This window comes from Anopheles funestus, chromosome 3RL (genome assembly GCF_943734845.2).
Source record: "Anopheles funestus chromosome 3RL, idAnoFuneDA-416_04, whole genome shotgun sequence".
In the NCBI taxonomy this organism is placed as follows: domain Eukaryota; kingdom Metazoa; phylum Arthropoda; class Insecta; order Diptera; family Culicidae; genus Anopheles; species Anopheles funestus.
In genome coordinates, this window is record NC_064599.1 from 27,336,091 (window position 1) to 27,361,675 (window position 25,585).

The 25,585-nt window shown below is 44.8% G+C and overlaps 1 protein-coding gene across 2 annotated transcripts; it reads right to left on the reverse strand.

Moving 5' to 3' along the window:
* Window positions 1-149: 149 nt before the first annotated feature.
* Window positions 150-25,262, reverse strand: LOC125770431 (protein sprouty). Of its 2 annotated transcripts, none has more exons than XM_049440046.1 (2): window positions 22,491-25,262; window positions 150-7,390 (listed from the first exon to the last, which is right to left on the reverse strand). In XM_049440046.1, exon 2 carries the CDS (start codon window positions 6,930-6,932, stop codon window positions 4,395-4,397), a length of 2,538 nt encoding a protein of 845 aa, XP_049296003.1. In that variant the 5' UTR covers window positions 6,933-7,390; window positions 22,491-25,262; the 3' UTR covers window positions 150-4,394. The 2 variants fall into 2 exon arrangements, with proteins under 2 accessions (XP_049296003.1, XP_049296002.1); XM_049440045.1 differs by having other exon boundaries at window positions 150-7,393.
* Window positions 25,263-25,585: the final 323 nt, after the last annotated feature.

Below are 25,585 nucleotides of genomic sequence, written 5' to 3' on the forward strand. Positions count from 1 at the left end.
CTTCTACCGGAGCAACCGAAGCACACACACACACACGGGCACGCGCACTATTACATTTTTACATTTTTGTTTCCTCTTCTTTAATAATTTGAATGCCTTTTTACATGTTTGTTATTTTTGCTTCGCCCTTTTTTATATATGCGTGTGTGTGTGTGTGTGCATATTGTTGGTTTTTTGTTGTCGTTTAAAGCGTCATGGGATTTTCTTCCGTCTCTTTCGCTCCGGCACTATGTTTCGACGCCTTCCTTTACCCCCACCCACCCCCTCCTTCTTTTCTTCTCTTCCTACTTAACTACCTAGCTACCTACCTACATCGCTACATACATACAAACATACATATACATCCTCTCTCTCTCTCTCTCTCTCTTTCTTTTCTTGCACGTTCGCTTTGATAGGTCGACAGAATATTTAGCTTAAGCTTACAATAAAATAATAATTTTCCGCTTCTCATGCTCCACCCTATGTTGTGCCAAAGGTGAATTGAAAAATAAAAAAAAAACAACAACACGTATAAGACACCGATGGATAGACCACTACCCGCAACTCTCAACTATTTTCAGTTACTAAATTTTTCTTCATTTGTTCATTATGTGTGTGTGTGTGTTGGTGGGTAAAATAGTTAGCAGGAAAAGGAGAATAAAGAGACGAAAAAAAAGGAAAAACAAATCTAAATCAACACAACCGTTTTAATGCCAAACAAAATACATTACCAGAATGCCTTTTTTTGTTTTGCGTCTCCATCCCGCACCAAAATCAAATCGACAATTTGAATTTAATTTGTTTTGATTTTGCTTTGCTGTGTATAACGTGCTTGGGAAGCGTGCTAGTTTATTTTGCGTACAATTAAAATAATATTAATAATTAAAATAAAACGTAACATAAACACAAAACGCGGTCGACGAATAAACAAAAGAAAAGGACAGGTGCTACAGTAACTGTTTTCTTACATATGATTTCGACATCATTCGACTGTTCTCTCGCTTTCGTTCTCTTCCTTATAGATTTTTTACATATATATCATTCTTCCTTTGTTGCCGCAACTCCCCCCTCCCTCCCCCCCTCCCTCCCCCACAACCTTTCATACTTCTTTTGCAGAATAGTTTTGCTTCATTTCACTTCTTTCTTCTAAAGAACGCACGATCGTGCACTGTCCGATCAGACACAAAACATGCGAAACACAACTTTTGGTTTTGCTGTGCTTTACACGTTTCATTTGTTTCATCACGAACGACACCGTGCCTTTCGGGTTTTCTTTAATTTAACTTCTGCACTTGGTTCCTTTCGTTTTTTTTTCGATTTCCTTTTCTTGTTTTCATTTTTACAACACTATATAATGCACGACTAGATAATACTGGAAATTAAATCCTACTCGAAATCTTGAGTTCGTTTGTTTTACTTTTTTCTTCTGTTTCAGTTACGTTTCCGTGTGTTTCCGTTTTGTTTGCAACGATTTGTCTTTGTTATTTCTCTTGCTCTCTTGCTTTGTTCGTTTTGCAAAACCCTTCCTTATTATGGGGCGGTTGTATTCTACGCGTTCTGAGTGTAGGGGGTTAGGAAAATTCGTTGGGGGAGGGGAGAAGGAGGGAAAAAGGAACAAGGAAACTAAAAGCCACACACTAACACAGAGTGGAATGATAAAATAGTAAAATGTTTTGCTGTTAAAAGTTAGTGAATTAGGTAAAGGTTCTAAAATGAAACATCCGAGACAGGAATCGGAACGGGTTTGTTGGTCATATTTGGCAATTTTCCAAACGGCATCCGGTTTGGATGGAAATTTTCAATAATTCGCTATAGCGCGAAAACAAAACCGAAAATCAACCTAATAAATGGCTTTCCATCTCCCAACATGTGAAACAAAAAAAAAAAATACTTGTTGCCTCCAAATTGGGAGTAGGATGTGTGCCCCCGTGCTGTGCACGAGTGAAGGAAGCAGGAAACTTTATGAATGAATTTTATTTTTAAATTTTCAACTGCCCTTTTCCCAGCGGCGGTCGCGACCATCCTGGTGGTGCGCAACATTTCACAACGCGCATTTGCGCACGTAGCGCGATCCCACCGTCATCCTTATCCTAGGAGAAGGCAATGGCCGGTAGTAGGGAGAGGAGTATGGAAAGGGGTGAAACATTTTGCCAAAAGTCTATTAAAAAGCATCGAAAATAAAATTAGAAGATTGAGCGTTTTTGGCAAGTTATAGAGTGTTGAACCAAAAAGCAACAGATACACACACACACCACAGGCGGGTGCGCCCAAGCTCTGCACCGCATTTGTCCGACGCAATCCTGCTGCTGATGACGCACGTGTTTTCGTTCGGCGATAGAAAAGTTTGATGAACATTGTTTTGTTTGCGAGATCCAACCAACCAATTCCGCCCAAGTCAACCTCTGACACATACAAACACCGTTTTTCGTTTTTCGATGCGTATTTGATATGAAGGATATAAAGTAGAAACCCTTTCCCATTTTTGGCGGGAATGAAAAAGAAAAAGGAAACATAGCTCTAGCAAACACACAGTTCCATGGCATGTTTGTTGCGTATGTGTTTGTGCAATTCTAAAACAACAGAAAAAAGGACAATGTATTTTTTTTGAGGAAATATGAGCACCGGGGTGTTTCAAACCCGATGTAAAAGATGGTCAAAACAGAGGAGAAAAAAAGGAAACGAGAAAAAAAACATACACAAAACACTTACACAACATCATTTCTTCCACGATACAAAATATGCAACGAACTCTCAACGTTAGCTTCCATCATATGCCATCAACACACACACACCGAAACCAATGAACGAAAACCCAATGCTTACTCCGATTGCTCTGCACAGTGCATGCAGTTGAGAGTGCATGATGTACACGGGTATTTTGTTTTTCTTTCCCAATACCAAGAATGTGTGTGATGCTGCAACGACCCGCATATCTCCGGTGTTAAGCTTTGTTTCGCACCAGATGGTAACGCATCCACCATAAGGGAGGAGGACGCATCCTGATCGGAATTCGTGGCGAGGACTTTTTTGTTGCTGCTGTCTGCTTTGTGCTATTCTCGGTTTCCAGATCCGATCCGATCAGGTACGTGGAAAAAGAATCCTCAAATCTGCAGCGACGTAAAAAAAAAGGTGGTACACACGCGAGCTGGCCATGTGTCCTAAATGGGAGGGAATCAATATCTCCTTCTTATCCATTGATGCAGATATTCTTCCTTCACATCCACAACAGAGGAAGAAGAGAACGAAGGAAAAAAGGTTCTTCTAATGCTACATTCCAATATTCCGTTCCTTTGGTGGGTTCCATCAACACCAGTTGGGAAGCGGCAGAAGCGACATCCGTTTTTGGTGATGGAACGCACTGTAAAAAGGCTGATAACGAATGATCTCCAGAGGAAGGGCGATCTTCATTTTCCTGGCTGGTTCGTGCAACGATCCGCCACAGCTGTCGAGAGACAGCAGGCAGCAGACAGAAGAAATGAATGAAACAATTTCTTAACAAACATCAAAAACTTGCAGTTTCGGCTTCTTTAAGCAGATTGATCGAGATTTTCACCATACGGCGAATCCTGGAAAACATGACAGAATGATCAACTTTAAGACATAACGCTTTTTCAATCCTGACCAAACGAACTAGAACTCCAAGAATGTACAATGTCCCATGGAAAATTCGCAGTGCCCTTTAGATGATGCCACAGATAGATGATGATAACTTTGAAGTCTTCCAAAGCTTCACCTATCTTGTGTCACAAATCAACATCGACAAGGAGTCCTACACCTACATATTTGAGATATGAATGCTGTCCAAAGTTGAAAACCTTTTAAGTGTTATATTGATGGGATTTCCTCAATAATTTACAACAAATATCATTCCCGATCTTCAGTAGTAGATCAAAATTGCTAAGCGATTGTAGTACTCAACAAGTAAGTAACTCTTGCAACATTTAGCTATATCCCATTACCTTTGAAGACGAGATCTTCAATGAAGAATCCACAATGAAAGGATCTTGCTTTGTGTGTATGGTAGTTGGCCGACAGGGAACAGGAAAAGGAAAATGAGTGGTAAGATAAGGAGAAACACACCCACTCTCGGAACACGGGTTTTGTTGCCTGGAACGTACTGGAAACAATCGCGTACACAGAAAGATCCAGTAACCAGTAACAGCAGCAGTAGTTAGCAATGAGGAAAGATGGTGAAGGAACGGAACAATGTGGGTCACAAATGGATTCACATTCTACAGGTGCAACATCATCATAATCATCGTCGAATCATCGTCCTCATCGTCATCGTGCTCATCGACGTACGCATCCCGATCGTAACAACCAACAGCATCGTCCTCGTCGTCCTCCTCCTCGCCATCCGTTTCGTCACCAACGGTCCGCATATGGTCGGTATCCGACCAACAGTGCCACCACCGTCAGTAGCTGGTATCGGTACTGGTATCGAGCAATCGTTTCTCGGGCGTGGTCAAATCGTTAGACGACGCATCGACCGATCGATGCTGATGGTGCAGATGGTGCCGCAGCTGATGGTGTAGATGCTGCAGCGTTGAATCACCGTCGGCCGGATCACCTTTCGTACGCAGCTCATGCCCATGGAGGCCGGCCGTATGGAGACCGCCACCACCAACACCGCCGCCGCCGGGACCACCGATTAGCTCCGTGCCAAACATTGAACCGTTGAGAATGCCACCGGCATTATTGCTGCCGGCAGGTATAGCCGGATGCTGCGTACAACGGCAACCGTGGCGGGAATGTTTGGCGTAACAGCGGGCACAGATGGCGACGCAACCGCGCATCGGCCAGTAGCACCAGAGGCAAGGCAACGCAACCGACAGTGCACCGAGACAGCCCCACCGGGTCGTACGTTTGTGCGGCACACAGGAACAGGGATCGTCCGCACAGGACACGGTTTCCGTTTCGATCGTCCCGTCCGGACCGATCACTTCCCGCTCGAACTCGTGCTCCTTCGAACAGTGGTAGTAGAGCGCCTTCACGCAACACAAGCAGGACGCATAGTCGATGATCGTTTCCGCACTGCACAGGCAACTTTTGTCGCAGAGCCAGTGTGACGGTAGGGGTCGTGGCTTTTGACACTCTTCACATCGGCACCGCCGGCAGCGAGGGCAGGTGATGGATCCGATCCCCATCAACCCGTCCGATCCGGGCACACCGGCCGTACCGAGTGCACCAGGGCTGGTGCCACCGACCGTCGCTATCGCCGACCGGCCATGATGCCGATGGTGATGATGGTGATGATGGTGCTGCAGTTCCAGCTCGAGCAGCTCGTGCCGATCCGAACCGTCCTTCTTCTTCGTCGGCTGTTTGGTGATGATGCTTGAACCGCGCGCAATACTGCTCGCATTCGTTAACGGCTGACCGACGGTACCGGTCGTCGTTGTCGTCGTCGTCGTGATGCCGTGTCGTCCTTCGGTACTTTTCACTACCCGAATCGCATCACTGTTGCCGCCGATCCCAATGATGGGAGATCGCGTTCGATCGACCGTTGGCCGTGGCTGTCCCGTAATGACCGGCACCACCACGGTATCGCCCGCAACGAGCAGCGACAGGTTGCGGTGCTGCTGGTTGATGGTCTGCTGCAACCCCGGCACTAGTCCGCCGGTCGATGGAATGTTGGGCACACCGCCACCACCGATCGTAGTGCCATTGTTATGGCTCCGGCCGAACGGTGTATCGACATACTCGTTCGCGAGCCGCTCGTTTTCCGGTCGCGGTGCGGCCAACGTAACAGGCGTGGTCGGGTTGGAGGCGTTCGTGTTGTTGTTGGCGGGTACGATCGGTTGATCGACGGGAAGTAGCAAAACCGGTGGCGCACCACCGGATGTGGCTGTCGGTTCATTACCCGACCCGAGCGGAATACTTGTAAGATGCGGATGATGTAGCGAAGGCGGGTTCGTCGTAGCCGGGCTAAGGCGACGGCGCGCAAAGGTACTGCCGGTACTATTACCGCTCACACTGCCGGCCGGTGATGTGGGCCGCTGGTGCGGTGGCAATGGTGGTGGGGGTGGTGTTGCCGATCGCGAGTGGAGCGGTACGAGCGGTGCAATCTGGTGCGGCCTCAACAGTGCCACCGTCGACGAGCTGGACGATACCGACGACAACGTGGACGAGTTGCTGCCAATGCTTCGATTGCTCTGCTGATGCGGATGATTATGCTGATGATGGTGCGGATGGGGAGGTGGAGGCGTAGGAGAAGGATGATGATGCAGATGGGGAGGCTGATGATGTTGATGATGTTGACTACTGCCGTTGCGGGCGTTGTTGCCACCCGTACTACTGCTACTACTACTGCTATTATTATTTAGATTACTATGATTACTCCTACTGCTAGTGCTGGTACTATTGCTAGTGCTACTAGTGCTACTATTACTTCTACTACTGCTACCGTTGCTACTTATTAGGCTAGCACTGTTAAAATTACTGTCACCGCTGGGCGCCATCGTGGCCACGGCCGTATGATTATGAGGATTATTATTCATAAAAATAGTATTATTGTTATTATTGTTACTGTTAATATTATTATTACTAATATTATTGTTGCTGTTGCTGCTGATATTATTACGCGCTAGGTTGCTGCTGTTGTCGTTTCCGTTGCTTAAATTATTACTACCTAGGACGACGCTACTGCTGCTGCTGTTGTTGCTACTGCTACTACTGCTGACGCTTCCACCGATCAGGTGTCTCGGTTTTGGTGACAGTTGTGGTGGCTGCGTCGGCGGTGACGTGGCGGGATGTTGCTGCTGTTGCTGCTGAAGGTGGCCCCCAGTGCCGGTTGCCCCGTTACCAACCACCATCATGCCGATCATCGCCGTCGAAGGGACCGGCAAAGATGCATTGTTGCTGTTTGGATCCGGGGCCCGGGGGCGGTGCACGCGGGGCAACGATTTTGGGGGCCTTGGGGGCGCCAAACTAGTGCCGCCATTACGCCGATCCATGAAGACACCCACCCGCGATCGGTCGCGATCGGGCGTTTGCGTCTGTATTTCGAGATTTGACGATGTGGTCGCTCTTCAGGGAGTATTGTTGTGTACGTCTGTGTTGCCGGTGATTGAATGGACGCAGCACGCTCTCTCTGGTCTTTTTGGGAGTGGGCAATGGGCAATAAGATTTAACGGCGTTCTTCTTCTTCGTTCGTCGCTGTAGGATAGTTTCGGAACCGTAACGTTCGTCTCGTTCTGCTCGTCGATGGTTTCGTTCTTCGTCTGCTGTTTAATGCGTTGTTCGTTGCGCCGTTACCGTTGCTTTGGTAGCGATAGGAATAATGCTGCTGCTGATGCGCACAGTGAAACGTCTCCTTCACGTGGCGGATAAGTTTTCGTTTTGTCGTCTGCTTCTGCTTCGTCTTCATCAGCCGAAGGTCACCAAAATCCGTCGTCATCGTTTTGTTAATCGCCTTCTGGAACCGAACGCAGGTGTAGGTGTAGCAGGGATCCGGAGATATCGGAGAAAAATGAAGGAAGAAAAAAAAAACAAATTACAATTAGACATCGTTTATCGAATGCTTTTGTTTGCAAAAAAAAACTCAAGATAAATATTACGACTTCTTCTTCTGTTTGCGCCCTTATTATATTGATGATATTCAAAATTTCTAACTTTAGCACAACTTAACTTTGTTTCTATCTCTAACAGTGCGGTCTCCATAAAGATCGACAATTAAAAAAAGGTGGAGTAGGCGAAAAAGTTTCCCTTAATTGTTTCTACTGGTGTTGTTCTTTTAGGAAAAGGAAAACTTTGTCACACGATCTCTAAATTTTGCTCCAAATAACATATAACACAATATTATAGATGTGTAGACTACACTTTTCGTACAGCAGCGAGTAATGTAATGTGCATGATAAACAGAACAGTGGAACAGTGTAAGAAGCAAGTGCACCGATTGAAAAATTGCACCAAGTTCTTAACAACAATTAATCATTATCCGTGGGTATCAGCATTCCGAGAGCAGTAACCCAGCATCATCTTCTGTGTGTGTGTGCGCGTGTTTGTGTAATCGTTTGGGGGGTTTTACTGTCTTAAAAAAGGCACCAAAATTGTTTTCCAATTTTTTCGTTTGATATTTAATGTTTGTTCCCCTAGTTCCCCCCTTTGCTCCATCTTTGTTTCACACATTGCCTAGTGTGTGTGTCGCAAACCTCCAATTGGCATTGGCGGTATTGTTGCGAGCGAACAGTTTTTTGTTTGCATTCTTCGCATTTTTTCGCACCACAACGTTTGCTGTAGTGGTAAAAGCTGCTCATTTGGCATTTTTCTTTCTTTTTTTGCATTGTGTGTGGTAACTTAATTTGTACTGTTTTGGGGTGCGTTTGTGCTGATGATTAAGAAGACATTTGCATTACGATCGTTACATGCGATTACAGCAAAGTGCATACTGTTGCATGGAAAACTTTTCAAACCCAGCAGGATGGATCACCAAAACAGCTCGATCGTGTGATGGAAAGAATGTTTTTTTTGCATAACGATTTTTTTTTTACCAAACGAGTGCTGCTTAAAGCAACTTCTGCACTCATTTTGTTGCTTTATTTCCTTCCATTTCTGCGTAAAATCTCTACCTGATGATGATGATTTTGCTTCTACTAGCGTGTGTGTGTTTTTGAGCTTGCCTCGTTTATAGAAAAATAAGAGAAAAACAAATCCGTTGAAATTTTGCTGCTATCACAAGGAAAGGTATAAAGAGAAAGAGAGAGAGAGAGGGAGAAAAAATAAACAAACAAACAAGCTAATCTTAATTTGCATAGTTTCACCATCCTTCGCGAGTTTCGAGCAGCAAGAGCTCAGACACCTCGCACGGATAGAAGGTCACCGCATCTTCACCACCACCATGCGTCCCCCCGCCCCTCCCTCCCCTCGTCATACACTCCCCTCAAACAATTCCCTTTTGCCGGTGGAACCCATGCTGAACTAAATTGGACACAGAGACACACCAACAACAAAAAAAAGCCAAATAGATGAACGAATCGAAACAAACGTGTTGGCGGAGGGCAAAACTGGATTCCGAAAAGTGGAACTGGAATTCAACATATAATGCGTTCGTGCGTGAGATTTCCATTTTTAACGTATGAATGAATGAACGACCAACTGGCGCCAGCATTAACACCTCCCGGATGGACGGAACGATGAACGCAGGTGGAGAAAGAGAGAGAGAGAGAGAGCCGCACGATGTAGACTTGCTTTTTGCGTGCGACTCAACATTCCATTCCACTAGGGGTGGCTTTCGATTCTCGTATTGCTGATTTGCCCCTCCACACTACGGCCACGAAGATCTCTGTGATCGTGTATCAACCATTCCAATTCGTTGGCAATACTATACCTGCACAGTGAAGAAAACTTTTGACAATAATTTAACGATAAATTATGAAGTGTTGTTGACGATCAGGCCGGAAATCGGCAAAGTATTCAATATCCTTATTACCTTGAAGGTAGCAGTCTGTCTTACGAATCAGACATAAAACCATTGATGAAGGCAAGTGATCGTTAGAATTTGCTGTGGAAAAACATTTGAATTGATTGAAAAGCTGCAAGTGAGAGAGAAAGCTATTCATTTCACAATTCTTGAGGTGTTTCGTCTACTCTTGGTACTGCACAACCTTCTGGAGATGGCTTTTTTGTGGCCTTACCCATATTTTGGCCATCGTTGAGTTTATCTGTACGTTACAAGATAGTTAGAGAACAATTCGCGATAGGATTTGGTACGAGTTATACATAGTTCAAAGACTGTCACCGATATCACTAGATCACTATCATGTTTAGTTCCAAGGATTTCCACAACTAACAAAAAAATATGTAGCTTCATTCAAAACACCTCATATTCTTCATTGCTTTTTCTACGCATCAAATAAGCTATTCACAATAAATGCCTAAAACTGAATTGCCCTAACATCGCACCAGTACCCCCGACTGTTACGGGCCACTAGTGTGCACGAGACTGTACGGAGCCATCATCATAAAAAGGATATTCCACTTCAACCGATCTCAAGTGGTTTAGAAGCAATCCCTTTATAGTCCCGGAACCTGTGTGCCATCATTTGCCCAACCAGGTAAGCAGAACAAGGTGTTCGAGAATACGGTACCTAGCAGGGCAAGGTTTTGCAAAACAGTGAACACCTTTTCAGAGATATTTTATGCGATCTTGAAATGCGTCAAAAGCTTATCCAGAGTAGTTTCAGAACATGGTACAATAGCTCAGTAAGCAAAAAGGAGATACGTGTATGAATTGGATGATAACAACAACCAAACAGTGTGAGCTGTTGAACTACAGCTCCACTTCAATAGTAACATCAGATTGAATATTTTAGTTGTAGACATTAAACAAGCGATACTTCTTGAAGGAAACACCGGAATGTTGAAAATCAAAAACAAATCTTCTTATCATTCAATATCCCGGTAACTTTAACAACTTCATGGGATAGTTTTATAGCTCAGTTTTTATACCGTGACCTCGTAAGCTTTTGTGTGATCTCGTAAGCTCACACTGCCGGGAGTCGCAGGAGATGACCTCCTCTCAGAGTGGTACCATAAACTATGATTCATATCCCCCATTCTTCAAAGCGGTCCATTTTCGAGTGTGTCCTGGTGTGTCTTCAAGAGGCCATATTTGCTGGGTAAGCGCAGTGTCCCCTGGAGGCATTGTTTTTTTTTTATATGATCTTCAATAAGCTTGGCCACTTGAAACGAAAGTGGGAAGAAAGAGAGAGAGGTAGAAAGAGAGGGAAAGTCGCATATATCCCGCAGGTCATTCTAGAATGGGCAACTCAGGTTCTGAGGTCTCGTAGTTTCTTTTTATGACCATAACGAATGCAAGGTGTAAAGGAAGAAGGGATCAGTTAATCCCATACAGCGCAAAAGCTCCGTGACGTTGTAGGGGGATGCAACTGCACAGCAAACGGCTTTGCAGAAGCCATACCAGTGTTTAGGCTGGTTGGATGAAAAAGGTAGAAGAAATGCTCCTGGCACAATATCACTAACTCGGTTGGCTAATTTTGAAAAAAAGTTTGAAAATGTTTTGCTTCCAAGACTGCCCAGACACAAGTCGACGCAATATCGGTTACCCAACAACGCAACAGGATCGTGTACTTACGGATCGAGTGGTCAAATACGTTCAAGACCCAGAGTAGGGCTAGAGAGAAACCTGTCCGATCATCAAATTAAATTAGATCGTCCGACTCCACTAGTCTAAACACCAGCCACCCAAAAAAAAAAACCTCAAGGAATGGATTGATGGCGACCAGGAATGGCAGTAAAAAGCGAAAAAGTGCGTGCGTGTCTCATCTCCTCCCCTTCACCCGGCCCCTTATCCTTTCTGGCGGACACCGGCAGCTAAGGTATTCTGCTGGCGACAAACAAACGTTTTGGTGCGACATCAAGGCGACTTTAAGCCGAACGCATAGCCAGGGCATCATAGACCAGTGCCAGAGCCACACGCCACTGCACACGAAAGTGAGCCACGGACCTTTAATTTGTTTCTCTCTGTTACTTTTGCCTCCGCGTGTGTGTGTGTGTGTTTGGAGGTTTTTTTCGCTCACACACTGCTGCCATTCCCCCATTCCAATGGAGAAAGCGACGCGTTGGGCAAAGGACCGAGGGTCTTGATGATGACATGTATGAGCGTATAGGTCGGCAAACCAGCGGATGTCGACCCGGGGGGGGGGGGGGGGGGGGGGGGGGGGGGGAAAGGAAAGTTGGAGGAAGAGATGAAGAAACAAATCCTCATTTCGATCATCATCGTTTGTAATTATGTCCCCGGGATTGTCGATCACCGGACCAACGGGGCCACGCGCAGGGGCAAACCTGGCAGCGGTACCGCTCCGGAGCTGCCGTGGGGGTTTTTTTTTTGCTTCTTTGCCTTCTTCATTCCACTTTACCCGGTAGGGTCTGTTATTGTTATTCTCACCATATTGGATAGTTCTCTTTCTATCGCACACGTCCGATCCCGAACCCGTCGATCGACGATTGATGGAGTTTCTCCCGTAGATCTTCACCGGACAGTTCGAGGTTTACGCGAGCGAGACATCAACACGCGCACGGTCCACGACCGTTGGTGGAAAAGAGTAATTGAACACCTTTTGTCCGGTCTCTCCCCATCACCTTCCATCCTGGCGTACTCTTACACGGCTGGAATCGGGTTTGAAACCGGATTTGCCAGCGCACCTACGACGGACGAGGCACGACGCCGACACGGTGGCGCGGTTTGGCGACTCTCGGGCGTGATCAGATGAACGTACGCGGGCGTGCAAAGAAGGGAGGAGGTCGAGTAGGAACGAGCTTCCTCTGTTTTCCTGCTGCTGCTCAGCAGAGGAATTAAGGTGAACGTGTAACAGCAGAAGCTGCATCAGCTGAAATAGACGACGGCTGTCCGGAGGTGTTTTTTTTTTGTATTTTCGAACAAGACACAGAAAGCTGAGCACAGGTCGAAGAATAAGGGGAGCAAAAAAAAAAGACACATATACGTACGGTTTATTGTATCGAATCGCAGACACTAAGAACTCAGTCTTTGTAGCGATCGTATATGGAGGAGTTCCGCTAATCTTAAGGTGTCACCGTACTAATAGCAATAGTAGTAACTTGGGCTAGTGGTTTTTTGTAAAGTGTAAAAACCACGCTCAAGATTTGTATTCAAAAATCAACAGATAAAACGTCTGTTGAGGAACCGATCGATCGTCAAACACGACACGAGGATCCGTTGATGATGATGACAGTCCGTTGTTATTATTATCCAACGGAGGGAAAGATTCTTCCCAATTTCCCCGAGGAGACGTTATTTCGTGCCAGGTGCCTTCCCATCACATCCCATCAGGTCCTCTTTGGAAAGTGGAATGATCCCAACGAGGGATCACCAGAGAATCGTACCGGAACAGAACGTATACACAAGAGAGCTGGTGCAACACAGCCAGCACAATAACCCTAACCCCCATCGTACGGTTGTGTAGCTGACCCCTTACGTTCCTTCCTCTACCTCCCTTTTCACACCGAGCTTCAGCCGGATGATCCGAATGCATGGCAGTAAACAAGGTTATCGACCTCGCGCCTTCTTCTCCTACAACACACCGTTTTGTTTTGGTTTTGATTCTCGGGCGTCCGTCTCTACTGTTCCACGGGAAGGGGTGCATGGAGGTGCCCGGACGGACGGACGGATCACCGATTGCTTTCGCGCTTTGCAAAGCCTCAATGTGCCTCCGGTTTTTTTTTCTTCATGCTTCCTTTGGCTGTGTGAGATTTTACCCCAAAGAACGAAAGATGCTGAAGAAAGTTCAGACTGGACGCCGAGAATGTGTATAGCTTCTGCTTGTTAGTTGGAGTTCAGGAAGCAAAAACGAACCACAGAAAGTTTTTTGTTTGGTTAAGTTTTTTTTTCTCTGTTTTGTCGCTGATTCATGATCGGTTGGATTTTCTTTTCTTGTTTGTTTCACACTGAAAATGGCGTTGTATCTATTAGCACAACACAAACTAGAGTGCATTTAAAACGATGATATATAATTGCAGCCAATAGTACTATATCGAAAATAAAGGCATTTTCAATTTATCCAGCACCATTTTATCCGTATGACTCTTAATCCGTGCTACTCAGAAATGACAGCTTCGAAGGTGATTTGACAGATCACCTCTTGAATGTCAAACTTGAATGGCGGATAAATACAAATAATAGCCTAATAGTAACAGAACTGTATACTTTTTTCTTCAACAATAAACAAGAAATTTTAGAAGAAAAAATCTCCCATTTATCTCGGGGTATCGATGTAACGCTCTGTAACGCTGTTTCCCTTTGTTCTCTTGCTTTCATTCACAGCCTCAGCTCATTTCAGTCACTACCCGTACCTGATAGTTGCAATGACGTTCTGACATGTCAATTACGAAATTCACTATGGTAAGGAAGGCTTTAGTAATGAGTAATAGAATGTGCGACCCAATAAGCCCAAAAAGTAAAATAAAGACGAGTAATTAAAGAAAAACCCCACGCCTTTTGTACTGATATTTATCAACAAGAGAAGATGTCTATCTAGTATCCGTTTTATCCGCTTATCCGGGGATAAGAGAATGGTGTCCCGTTGATCACGGATAATCGACAATCCTCTCTAATAAGAAACTTGTTTTCCTGTTGTTGTGTTCAGCTTTTTTTTTGTTAATATCAATTAAGCTCGATCACACACACACACACACAACCGGAAGTGACATTTTATCACTCATTATGACGGTTGGGGGAAAAACAAGGAAAACAAAAACCCCGAAAACAAACATTGTGCTGTCGGTTAAAGATAAACGATCGAGCCAAATGCATATAATGGAGAAGCAATGGAACAATTAATGTGCACGAATGTGCACACAATGCAATGCTCTGTATTTTCTTGGAATAATAAAAAAACAAAAAAAAACCCAAAACAACAACAGTTGGCATCAGTGTTGGCGTCCCCGTTTAATCAGCACACTTCCGGTTTGGCAGCACCGAACGTTGTTTCCCACGGGTGAAAGTTTAGCATTTGTAGCCATGCAGTGCTAATGGAAGAAGAAGAAAAAAAAGCGCATCCGTCACATATGTGTGCATTCGTGATCATTCTTCTCAATTTTGCTGCTTGTGTTCTTTCTTCCGTTCGCTTTGTCGCACGATACAAAAGGACACACTTGAAAGCAACAACAGCACACACAAAAAAAAACGAAGGAAAACCGAGATCTTTTTGTACGTACGCAGGGAGGAAGTGAGAAAAGAAATGAATTGAAAGTGCAAAAAGGAAAAGGAACAAAAAAAAAGAACAAGCTTGCTCCCACGCTTTCCAGCAATGGAACCGGAAACGGGAACAACAACAACAACAGCAACAAAACAAAGAAAACAAAACAAACTCACGAAGGGTTTCTTCCCGTTACCGGAATTAGAATCTTTTGAGTAGGCCAACTTCTATTCCGTCACCATCTTGTGGTGTATGCTTTGTTTGCTTGTTGTTTTTCGTTTCTTCTTCTTCTGCCCCATCGCTTGAAAGAAATCACACTATCAGCACGATATCCTGGCGGAGAAAGAGAGCAAGACGGAAACAAAGCGTACAAATTTCGCCATTTTTAGGCGTGATTTCTGTCTCTGCCTTCCGTATCGGCTGTAACACTTGCGGGCGTGAAGTTAATGCGTACCTCTGTCCCTGTCTCTCTCTCGCTCTCCAGCTTCCGGTATAGAACAACAGCAGAAAATATCCTTGCTGAAGCAAATGACGCAACGTTTTTGGGGTGACGCCTGTTGGCCCAAAACCGGGTAATAGACGAATCCGGCGTTTTGCTGCGTGAAAGAGCCGACCGCATGTTTCCTTGTGGCAAATATTCAACACATTTGGGGGAATTATTATTGCTTAATTGTAGGTTTGTTAACAGCTAAACATTTCTTCAATAATGATAAGCACTGACAGTTCTTGTCAAACGATAATACGCTTCATAAGAAAATGCTTTTAACCCTTATCGTGATATTGTGTGATACGTGTGTGGAGTGTGTTTGGGTGTGGTAAACACTCCCCCATCCTGGGGAGGGGTTGCTATGCCAAATAGGTGTTGTCTTTGACGCCGAAAATTCATCCAATTCCACCCTTCTCAGCTATCCTCATTGTAAGTGCATTCCCGGTGGTATAATGCACTGCACAAGTTGCACACATTTATTGAAAACGAATTTATTCTAATTATCATGCATTATTTTGCCTGTGATGTTAATAAAAAAAACCAGCCCAGATCCTTTTGGTGAGCAGGAATTTCGTTTTGCAAGGCCTTTGTGCATATCAATCATTTTTCTTCGCACCTGCGCATCAGTTTGGTGCCTTTGATGGAGAAAGAGAGAGAGAGAGAGAGAGAGACGATACCAAAACGCCTACTACGGATGGGTGAGAACGTGCGAGTGCTACAAGCGAAGGAATGGTGAGATTGTATGATTTTTGTGCGTTTCTCACCGTACAGCTTCTCACCAAGTCGCCGCTCACAATGCGTACGCGCTCTCACTTGTCTCACCACCGCAGGCAAATTTCATCACCCTACGCCTACGCATTTTTCTGTGAAGTGACGTGCCACTACACACGCCTTTTTGCGCCGTGGAAGAAAAGCTGCTTCTTCACACCCTAGTAGGAACATTCATTTAAAATTATAATTAGTGTAAAGAAGGAAACAAAAAACTAATCCCAAAATTAACTTTTGTTTTGGAACAATTGAAACACATGTATGCATGTACGGTGTATGTGAGTTTCACACTTTCTGTTGTTGCGTGTTGCAACAAATGCACTTATTAAATGGATCCCCCAGGAATCGAGGTGCACGAGAAATGGTTAATTTTTTGTTCTCGATGAAACAAAACTCCAAAATCACGCTTAATCTTGCTACCGAAACATAGCGCAAGCCAAGGAATGAATCAACAGGGCATGCGAGTGTGGCAAACGAAATTAAAATGGAATGGAAAATAAATAAACACAACAACAACAACAGTGCGTTCCTTCCATCCGGTGCACACACACACGCACGCACACAAGGCGAGACCCAAGCAATAAACAAAAATTTTACGATTTGCCACGAAAACTCAGACAAATTCAAGAGGGGCAGTAGTGTTGGAATGGGAGTTCGTAGCGTTATTTTTAACTGACCCTTGCGCGATTCCTTCCCATTTGCCCATTTTGCCACATTCTTCCCTGGTTGCTTCTTCATGTTTATCTTGACTGCCTCGGTGTCCATGGGCCGGGGGAAAGGGCCACAATCAGCAATTGACCAACTCTCCCTCTCCCTTCATTCGTTCCGATTGTCCGTACCGCATTTGTGGGTGAAGAACCGGTGTGTTGACCACCAAGAAAATCAAACAATGAATTCGCGATCAAACCCTCCCCCACCCTCTGCTGGGGGTTGCACTGATCCTATCCTGGGGTTTTTTGAATTGCTGAGCAAGGAGGAATTTCGAAACCTCGAACTCGCGAGCTGTAGGTCCGAAGGTGCATCCATCCACCCCCGGGGGGGATGGAAGAGGTTAAGCATCCTTCACACACACCTTTGCACAAACACAGGTGCAGTGTGACCGACGGTGGTGTTGCACCACCGCATTCGCGTTCGTTCAACTTTTCATTGTACGGTATACCAACGCTTGTACCGATTGAATGACGGCAGTTGTAAACGTGACACGGTGAAGGCAATGATCGACCAAAAAACTTTGAAGCAAAACAAAAAAATGGCAATAAAAAACCCAAGCGTCAAATCGATACAAAAAATGCAATCACACACGCCCGTTACCCCGATGTGATATGAATGTGTTCTCCATGGCTTTTAGGTCGTTTTACCTTTGTAGATCCCACAGTGAGGAACACCATTTACCCGTGTGCTCATCGGGACACGATCGTGGACGGATACGTGAACGGCACGAATAAACGGAACAGTTGCTTTTGCTTTAACCATCGAACCAAAGCCTCTACTTTAAGTAATACACTCCTTTTTACTATTTGCCGTCATCGATTTTTGATGGCTCGTAGATGATGCGAACTGTCAAAAGAGGTCCGCTCCTTAATCTGACAGTCTGACAGTTGCGTGAAAACTTTATGTCAAACGCATCTTTAAGAATGCTTTCTAGACCATGTGGGCTCTAGTTCCTGGACTTAAAATAGGTCAAAGCATACAATTCCTAATGTATACGTTGTACTAAACAGTAAATAGTGCTCCAAAAACCTGGCTCCAATGTTTTTGGACAATTTTTAAAAGATTTTACCTAACATTTGTGCGTAATCTTCCTATGTTTTACAGAGTCGTTTCACATCAAACGAACTTACTCAAACGCAAGCTTTATTAATGAAATGACGGATAGCTTACGATATTCGAGAAGTCTCTGTATGCGAAAAGGGCACGAATTCCGTGATTAAAAACTACACACACTGGTTATTGAATTCTTCTTACTTTAATGTCTATAAGCAAATAAAACGATTTACGGTTGATTTCTCTACTAAATTCTTTCTCTCTCTCTGTGAGACACATTGGTGATGCGGTAGAGGAATCCAGCTTCCTGGAACTCTCATTATTAATCCACCGTATTAGGTTTACGCTCAAAGTCCTCAAGTTTAAACGAGATCGGTAACTTAAGCATATGCCCCCTGTCATGGCTAGTTCATGGATCTTTCAGTATTTAAGATGTCCTCTGGAGCTAGACACACTATAGTATGGTAGATATACTATTTGTAGTGAACCGTGAAGATACGTAAGTCTTGGGACAATTTCTTGGCTCGTAATCGCTCTTCTTGCCATAACGGCATCTAATGTCATTCTCTTCTTCTTCTTATTAGGTTGATAGGTTGTAAACTAATGTCAAGCCAGCCATTACTAAATACATTTTATCACGTAGTTGAATAGTCGCTACGTGGGAACGATCTGGATGAAAGTTGGGATCAAAGTTTGGAGCTTTCATTTTTTTTAGTAGCCCGAATAATCCGACACTCGGATAAATTGCACATTCCTTCGTATTATTCAACCGATTTAAAGCCCAATAAAACGGCCCAATAAATTATCATATTTTACCCACACTTTTGTGACGGTTTGCAGTTAAATCTTTTTTACTTCATAATGTTCCGTAAAACTTCTGCTCATATCCTAACGGCTAATCACAGTACCATCCGTGACCTTAAGCTGCTAGAACCCAGTTGCAAAAAAAAACCCTTCCACCTTCTCGCAGATACAGGTGTGGAGAACCAGAACTGAACACTCGTTGGCCTCCATTTCCTTTGCAGTGCGAAGTGCAATCAAAAACCATCACAACAACGTCCATGACCGGGTAAATGGTGACAGGATGAAACGTTTCCAAGCACAATACCGAGTAGAACCAGTAGAGAACGGTGAAGCGAGGTAACGCTGTGTTACAGGCATCATAATACGTGAAGAAAAATCCAAACAGGCAAACGTAATTAATGCCATATGAAGAATGGAAGAGCTCGGCTCACGATTTACCACTTACTTGCGGATGGATGGCAAAGCGGAGCGGGCTACCAGCAGTGGAAGAATGTGGAACCCTAGTGCAACGATCGTCGAACGAACGACGGGCGGGCAACAATCAACGGGCTCCATTCAACAAAGAGCGCGCGCGCTCCACGCTTAAACGCGTAGCAAGAAAACTGCGAGCGCAAAAAAAATAAAAGAACATTACACACGAGATAAACAAAACGAAATAACGAAAAAAAAAAACTGGTAGCCCTTGAGGAAGCTGCGCCGCCGTTCACCCGTAGTTGGATTACTTCCACTCCCCATCCACCTTCTGGCTACCCTCATCCCTCCAACGATCGGTTGATTGGTTGGGAAAAAGGGGGTTTGTATATCAGTAGCATGTAATCACCATTCCGAACGGCAATCGTTCGCTTCCGCCGTCGATTGATAATCATGAATCAAAGTCACTGATGGGTTTTTGTGCTTCTTTTTTTTTGTCGCGCTCTTCCACACCTCACATACACGTGGAATTGCAGTCTGGTGCCACGATCATGGAGCACACACCACAGCCAGTGACGACACTTTTTGTTTTAATTTATGCTGTACAAATGGCTGTAATGATTGCTGCCACCATTTGCAAAAAGGTGGATGTGGTTGCGGATGCAGCTTAAATGATGGTTTGACGATCGTTGGTGTGGGGTCCAACTGGTAAGATGCTGTAGTAAGGGGCATGTACATAGAGTTCTACCTGTTTCCTGTGTGTAACTTGTACCAAGCTGTTGGCTCGTAACGTTATGCCATATAAAGGGAAACCGCACAGCTGTGCTGCTTTTAGCTTCTCTTACTGAGAACCTTTTCCATTCTTTTTTGCATTTGTTAAGATTGAATTGGATATAAAGGAAAAAAGAAAAAATCGACACTCTACAAGCTGATTACAGATGTAACACATTTAAGTAAAGATTAAGAGACAAAAAAGAGAAAGAGAGATAAGAAGTCAACAAATAAAAAAAACGAATTAAATATCTACATTCCCAATTAACATCATCGCTAAATTTGCTCTTTCGTTCGTCTGCGTAATCCCAGTAGTCGTACAAAGTGTCCGATCGCATCATCCGAGAACTGTCAAAACACAATGAAACGCAAGCTCGTGATATCGGACGTACAAGAAAGTGTGCGTCAACACAACACCTGACGATCGATTCGCGCTTGCGTTGGTTTTTGATATTTACTTTTCATTGTGTGTTCTATATACAGTGGAACGCCGATTATCCGTGCTAGCGAATATCACGGATAATAGGCACAACTCTTTTTATTGATAAATATTAGTGTTTAATGTGTAATCGGTGGATTTTTTTTTGTTCTAAAGCAGCAAATTAATGTTCTTAGTTGCACTTTGCAAAATTAATCTGTTCTGTTTGGTCGAATTCATTCCCTATTGAAGCATTTATTTCTTGTCATCATCGGTTTTGCATTTCATATGTCAATTCGCCTTTGGAACTGTCATTTCCGAGTTGCACGGATAATGGGACAACCGGATAAGGGGTACTCGGATAATTGGCGCTCCACTGTATTTGTAAAAGGAAACACCCCAAAACATGACATTATGCATGTGACTTAACACGAGTATATCACACAGTATCGAATAGAGAACACTAGAATGTGGTAACCTCATTGCGTTAAATAGTGCGGATGTTTCTTATAAACCACACACACACACACATGGGATCGCAACAACAACAAAAAAACACCCCTTTTTACACATTTTGCTACAACAACAAAAACCCACCACCACCATCCGTCATCTCCCCGATTCTTAATGTGGCGCAATCAACGCGACACAAATGAGATACTTCCTACTAAAAGTTTCTCTCTCGCCACAAAACCCGTACCGTACACCCAACCGAAGGCTGCCCCCCGTCGCCAAACCCCTCCCCCCTCTCACCCCCCGGGCGAGCTGCCGTCATCCGTACGGGGTTGCTACTCGAGGCCATTCTAATCAACTTGCGTCGCTTCCATCCGCGCTCTATACGATCGAAAGAAGAAAAAAACCGCGATCGCTCTGCTTCACCCCTTCCCCTGGTTTTCAACCCGTTGTTGCTGGACGATCGACGAATGGCCCGCGTGGCCGCACCTCACACACATTCCTACATTCAACAGTGCCGGCGCAGATCCGTTCGTTGCTGTGCCAACGTTTTCCCTCATCCCTTCTCTCTCTACGTGTTTTTTTTTTGTCGTTTCTCTCTTTCTAAGCAAACGCAGCAAGCATGTGGGAAGATCGCGTGGTATCACGAAGGTTGGGAAATTGTTAGAAAAAACCCTTCTTTAAACCACAATATTGTGGTGTGTTACCTGCACTTATCAACACAGCCTGGGCTGGGGAAGGAACGAAGGAAAACACAGGAAAACAACGTCACGAGATTGAGGATACTAAGTAGGCTCAGTAAATAGGCGCTACTTTAGTACCGCGAAACCTACAACCCCCACCCCGTACCCCATTCCCCCCCCTCCCCCGCAAAAAAAAAACGATTGTCGTTGGTAGTAGTGTGGATGACATTTTTCATTCATAAAAGAATTTTAATTCCGCGTTCCCACCCCCTCTCTCTTCCATTCATCTTCTCCCACAAAGCGAATGTTTTTGTCTTTCTAGGTGTGCTTTTGTGTGTGTGTGTGTGGTTTTTATTCTTCATCAATTTTATTCAACCGAGCTATCTCGCGAGGGAACATGAACGTGTGTGTGTGTGTGCGCGCTTGAATGTCGTGACGAGCGTGTTTAGTATGTGTGTTAAATTGTCTTTTTTTTTTTCGTTGCGTTACATTCCAACAATCCGATCGCGAACTGATCAATTTCGTTGACGAGCAAATTGAAGATTTGTTTCGCTTTGTTTTGTTCGCGTAGGCTATGTTCATTGTGTTGCATGAATTGTGTTGAACAGTTTTGTTTTTCTATTTAGAAATAATTGTAAGTGTGTGCGGGTTGCTTCGGGTATTATTGTGCAACACACATTATGTTCAATTAACCCCCCCCCCCCTATAGTTACAACCACCATTGGGAAAATTTTCGTTCATTCATCGTTTTATTAAACATTCGGTCGCTGAACCATACGGTGGGATCCACTGTACGAGCACCTTTTTGGTGCGTTGCGTGCGTTAGAAAAGCGATGGGTAAACAGAGGTACAGACAGATTACCACCGTGTACGTCTTATCAATTGCACATAAAATAACTACGAACAACAACAACAAAAAAGCGTCCCAATTTCTTACTTCCACCCCAAGATGCGTCGATTGCAAACGAAGGGAAAAAGGAATGCCTGTTTGCCCGACGGTCCCCTGTCAAGAAGCGAACCCAAAAGTGAGCAGGCCGGCTATTTACCCTTGCCCGGGCGTGTGTGCGTAGATAAGAAAACACGTGCACTGTACTGTTTCCGGCCAAAAAGCAATAACCATACAGAACAGCGCCTATACACCATCTGGGTGGGACCCTCAAAAAGCAGCACAATATAGGAAACCCAAGTTTTGTCGGGGTTTTTGCCTTTAGCTTTTGCTTCTCTGCTAAGTTTTGGGGGGAAAACAAGTTTAAACGCTAACATTAAAAACTTACACTTACATAATGAATAAGCAATTAAAGACGGTGAATCTCGGCGTTTAAAGGCTTGATCCGTCGCAAAGCCGCAAACGGACGCCGCACCGTGTTTCAGCTCTAGTGGTTCTTAACCTCGCTGTGCTTTGCTGGGGGTTTGTTGGTGTGATCTTTATGCGCTGTGTTTTCCGCTGCCGAATTTTCGCATAACACGGACGCACCTTCACCGTTGATTGCTTCCGTTTGAGAATGGTGCTGCTGCGGGCTGGACACTTTCTTCCTCTCGTTCGAACGTGTAAGTAAAGCGAACACTAGCGAATACACCCTTTCTTCTATTTTTTTTTCTCTTCTATTTTGATCCACTCTGATCAAACTTGCAAAGCACTGGGTGTTTTACTGTGCTGTTGATGCCAAAAAAAAAGGTTGCCCACGCACTACACGGACAGGTGAACACAAACACACTTCTTTTTCCGTAAACAATAAACCACACAGCTGCTGCGAAACACACTAAAAAACTTGGCAACACTGCTGCTGCTGCTACTACTATTCGGTAGGTCGACTTTCGAATGGATATCTTTGGATATATCTTTCAAAAAGCGAACACACTTTTTTTCGCTCTTCTTTCGCAGCTTTTGTTGAATAAACTTTTGCTTGCTTATTAGCCACTGATAGCACCACCACTTTTGCTATGAAATTCTTCCCTTACTTTCGATGCGTAACGCACTATTTTACCGCAAAACGTAACGCCTCGTTGACATTTCATAACACCATCACCATTTATCATTCACCACAAACAAGATCGTAGTACACACAGGAAAAAACCGATCTTGTGAGCCGAAGGATCAATTTTCCTACCACTGGGGTGGGGTTATCGTTGCAAAAGGGGAAGGTGGTTTTTCTTTGATAAATTTTCACCCTTTTTTTGATGTGCCGTGACCGTATGATGTTGCTTCACTTTGCTTCTGGATGAAAGCACGACATACACTCTTCATCGCCTTCAAAGTGGACAAGAGAGCTTTTGCACTTGAACAAAAAAAACATTTTCGGTAGGTATGTGTAATTATATATTTACACCTTTTTTTAGCACACTTTAGCACACTTTAGCACTACATATCGTTGGTAAACGTTATGGAGAAACTAGCTTCGCAAAACAGGATCGATTTGTGTGGATGCTTTTCTGCAGGTGTAATGATTATTGCAAACACTTCTTACTATTCACTTCACTTCCATTCTTCACACATACAGGAACACGCACACACCGCCCACTCCGATGCAAACACACCTTCACACGGATGTGGGTAGGGATATTTTCCGGTTGGAAAATGGTTTGCTTGCCACCTTCTTTGCGGAGGAACTGACAACTGATCGGTTGCACAGCACACAGGCACAAACACATACCAAACAGTACACGCACGCACGCACGAACGCAAAATTTGCACACAGTGTCGGAGAGGAGTGTGAAGTTACATTCTGTAGCTCTCGCGTTCGGGAGGTTTTTTTTTCTGTGTGTTGTTGTTGAGGAGTTCAGATTTGTTGCCGTCCTCAGAGGCCAAATTTCCGGCCAAAGGGCCTCCCCACCGCCAAAAAAGGCTCCTACCTACTTCCGGATTGCTTGCTGGAACAACAAAACGCTTGGGCTCGATTGTGTGATCAACAACAGTCGCTGCCTGCTAGGATGCGTTTTGTGTTGGCTGCTCGGCAGCGAAACACTTGCCTCACGTGCATCTTTACCGCACTGCACCGCATTGCACTAGGACGGCACCGCTGGGGAGTTTGCGAACATGCTACCCGTGGTTACGCTTGTGTTTGTGTGCCCATCTGTGTGTATGTGTGTTTGCGTGTGAATGTGTGAGTATGTGATGATGATCAACCCACCACTTGGTTTGGAATTGGCAGAAGAAAAAAAAAACGCTCCTTCACTATACACACGGCACACACTGTGGGTGGAACGATGTGGATTGGGGCGGCGCCTCTTTTTTTTTTCTTGTCGTTCGATCACGTATACACTACGGGGTTTGCTTGGATAAAGGGGGATGATTTTTTTTTTTGCTTTTCGTTTTGTTTGCGCTTCTTCTCCCTCACAGGTAGTTTACTCGCGCTTGTATATGCTTCCTTTAGGCCACACGGGGGAGGAGGTTTTCACAACGATTGTAAGCTGTCGCCGTTTTGTGACCACCACTGTACTACCCACTGTCGCCCACTCTCGCCGCGTGCACAGCTTAGCCGATACGCGAGAGATTTTTGTTGCTGTTGCTGCTTTGGCGGAATGCGACCGCGCCAACGCACACACGTACGGGTGTGGTGTGCACACACTGCACAGCTAACCCCGACACTGGAGTGAAGAAAATATTTAAACACCACACACCAAACAAGACGACGGGGGCAAAAAAAAATTAGCGAAGGTGTGGATCGCGCACTACAGTGTTCGGAAATGGGTAGCAAAATTTTCTTACTTCACGCCAGGTCACGCACGTTCACGCTACCACGCTGTACACTTGTCGGCAAAAAACCAAAGTAACACAACAACAATACATTACAAAAACGGATATTAAAAAACCAACGGCAGACAATGTTACGCCGTTTACGCGTGTCACCAACTGCAAACTCACTGGCACGATTTTTGATTTTGCAAACACAAAACAAACGGGTTGTGGTGCGCTTGTGATGATGAGCTGCTGCAGCAGCGCTCGGGTAGCACGATTTCTGCTTCTAGCGCAACAAACCACAACGGACCGCACGCACAGAGCACGACCGACAGCGCCTCAAATCCGTGTATGAATGGAGAGGCATAGGGTATGCTGCTATGCCGTTTGCGCTCATTCACAAAACCTCTACCGAAACGCACACAGGCCCACACGATGGCGCGTGGGATGTGTGAGTGTGAACACGCTTCGTAGCTGGAGTAACCGGTCGGTGTGTGCGTGTGCGAAACGCTTCGCAAGAGAAAGACGAATGTAGAGGTGAAACGCTTCAGTGGTAGAGTGAGCAGGATGGCGAGCACTTCGCCTCTACCCGTTTGCTATCTCGTTTTTGCACGAACCGTGCACAACACACACACATGCGCACACCATCGTAACGCGTAACTCGGAAGCTGTAGCTTTCTCCGTCTCGCTCGCTCGTGT

Excerpts from the sequence above, each read along its gene's own strand:
- LOC125770431 (XM_049440046.1), bottom strand. The coding sequence starts at position 6,932 with ATGGATCGGCGTAATGGCGGCACTAGTTTGGCGCCCCCAAGGCCCCCA.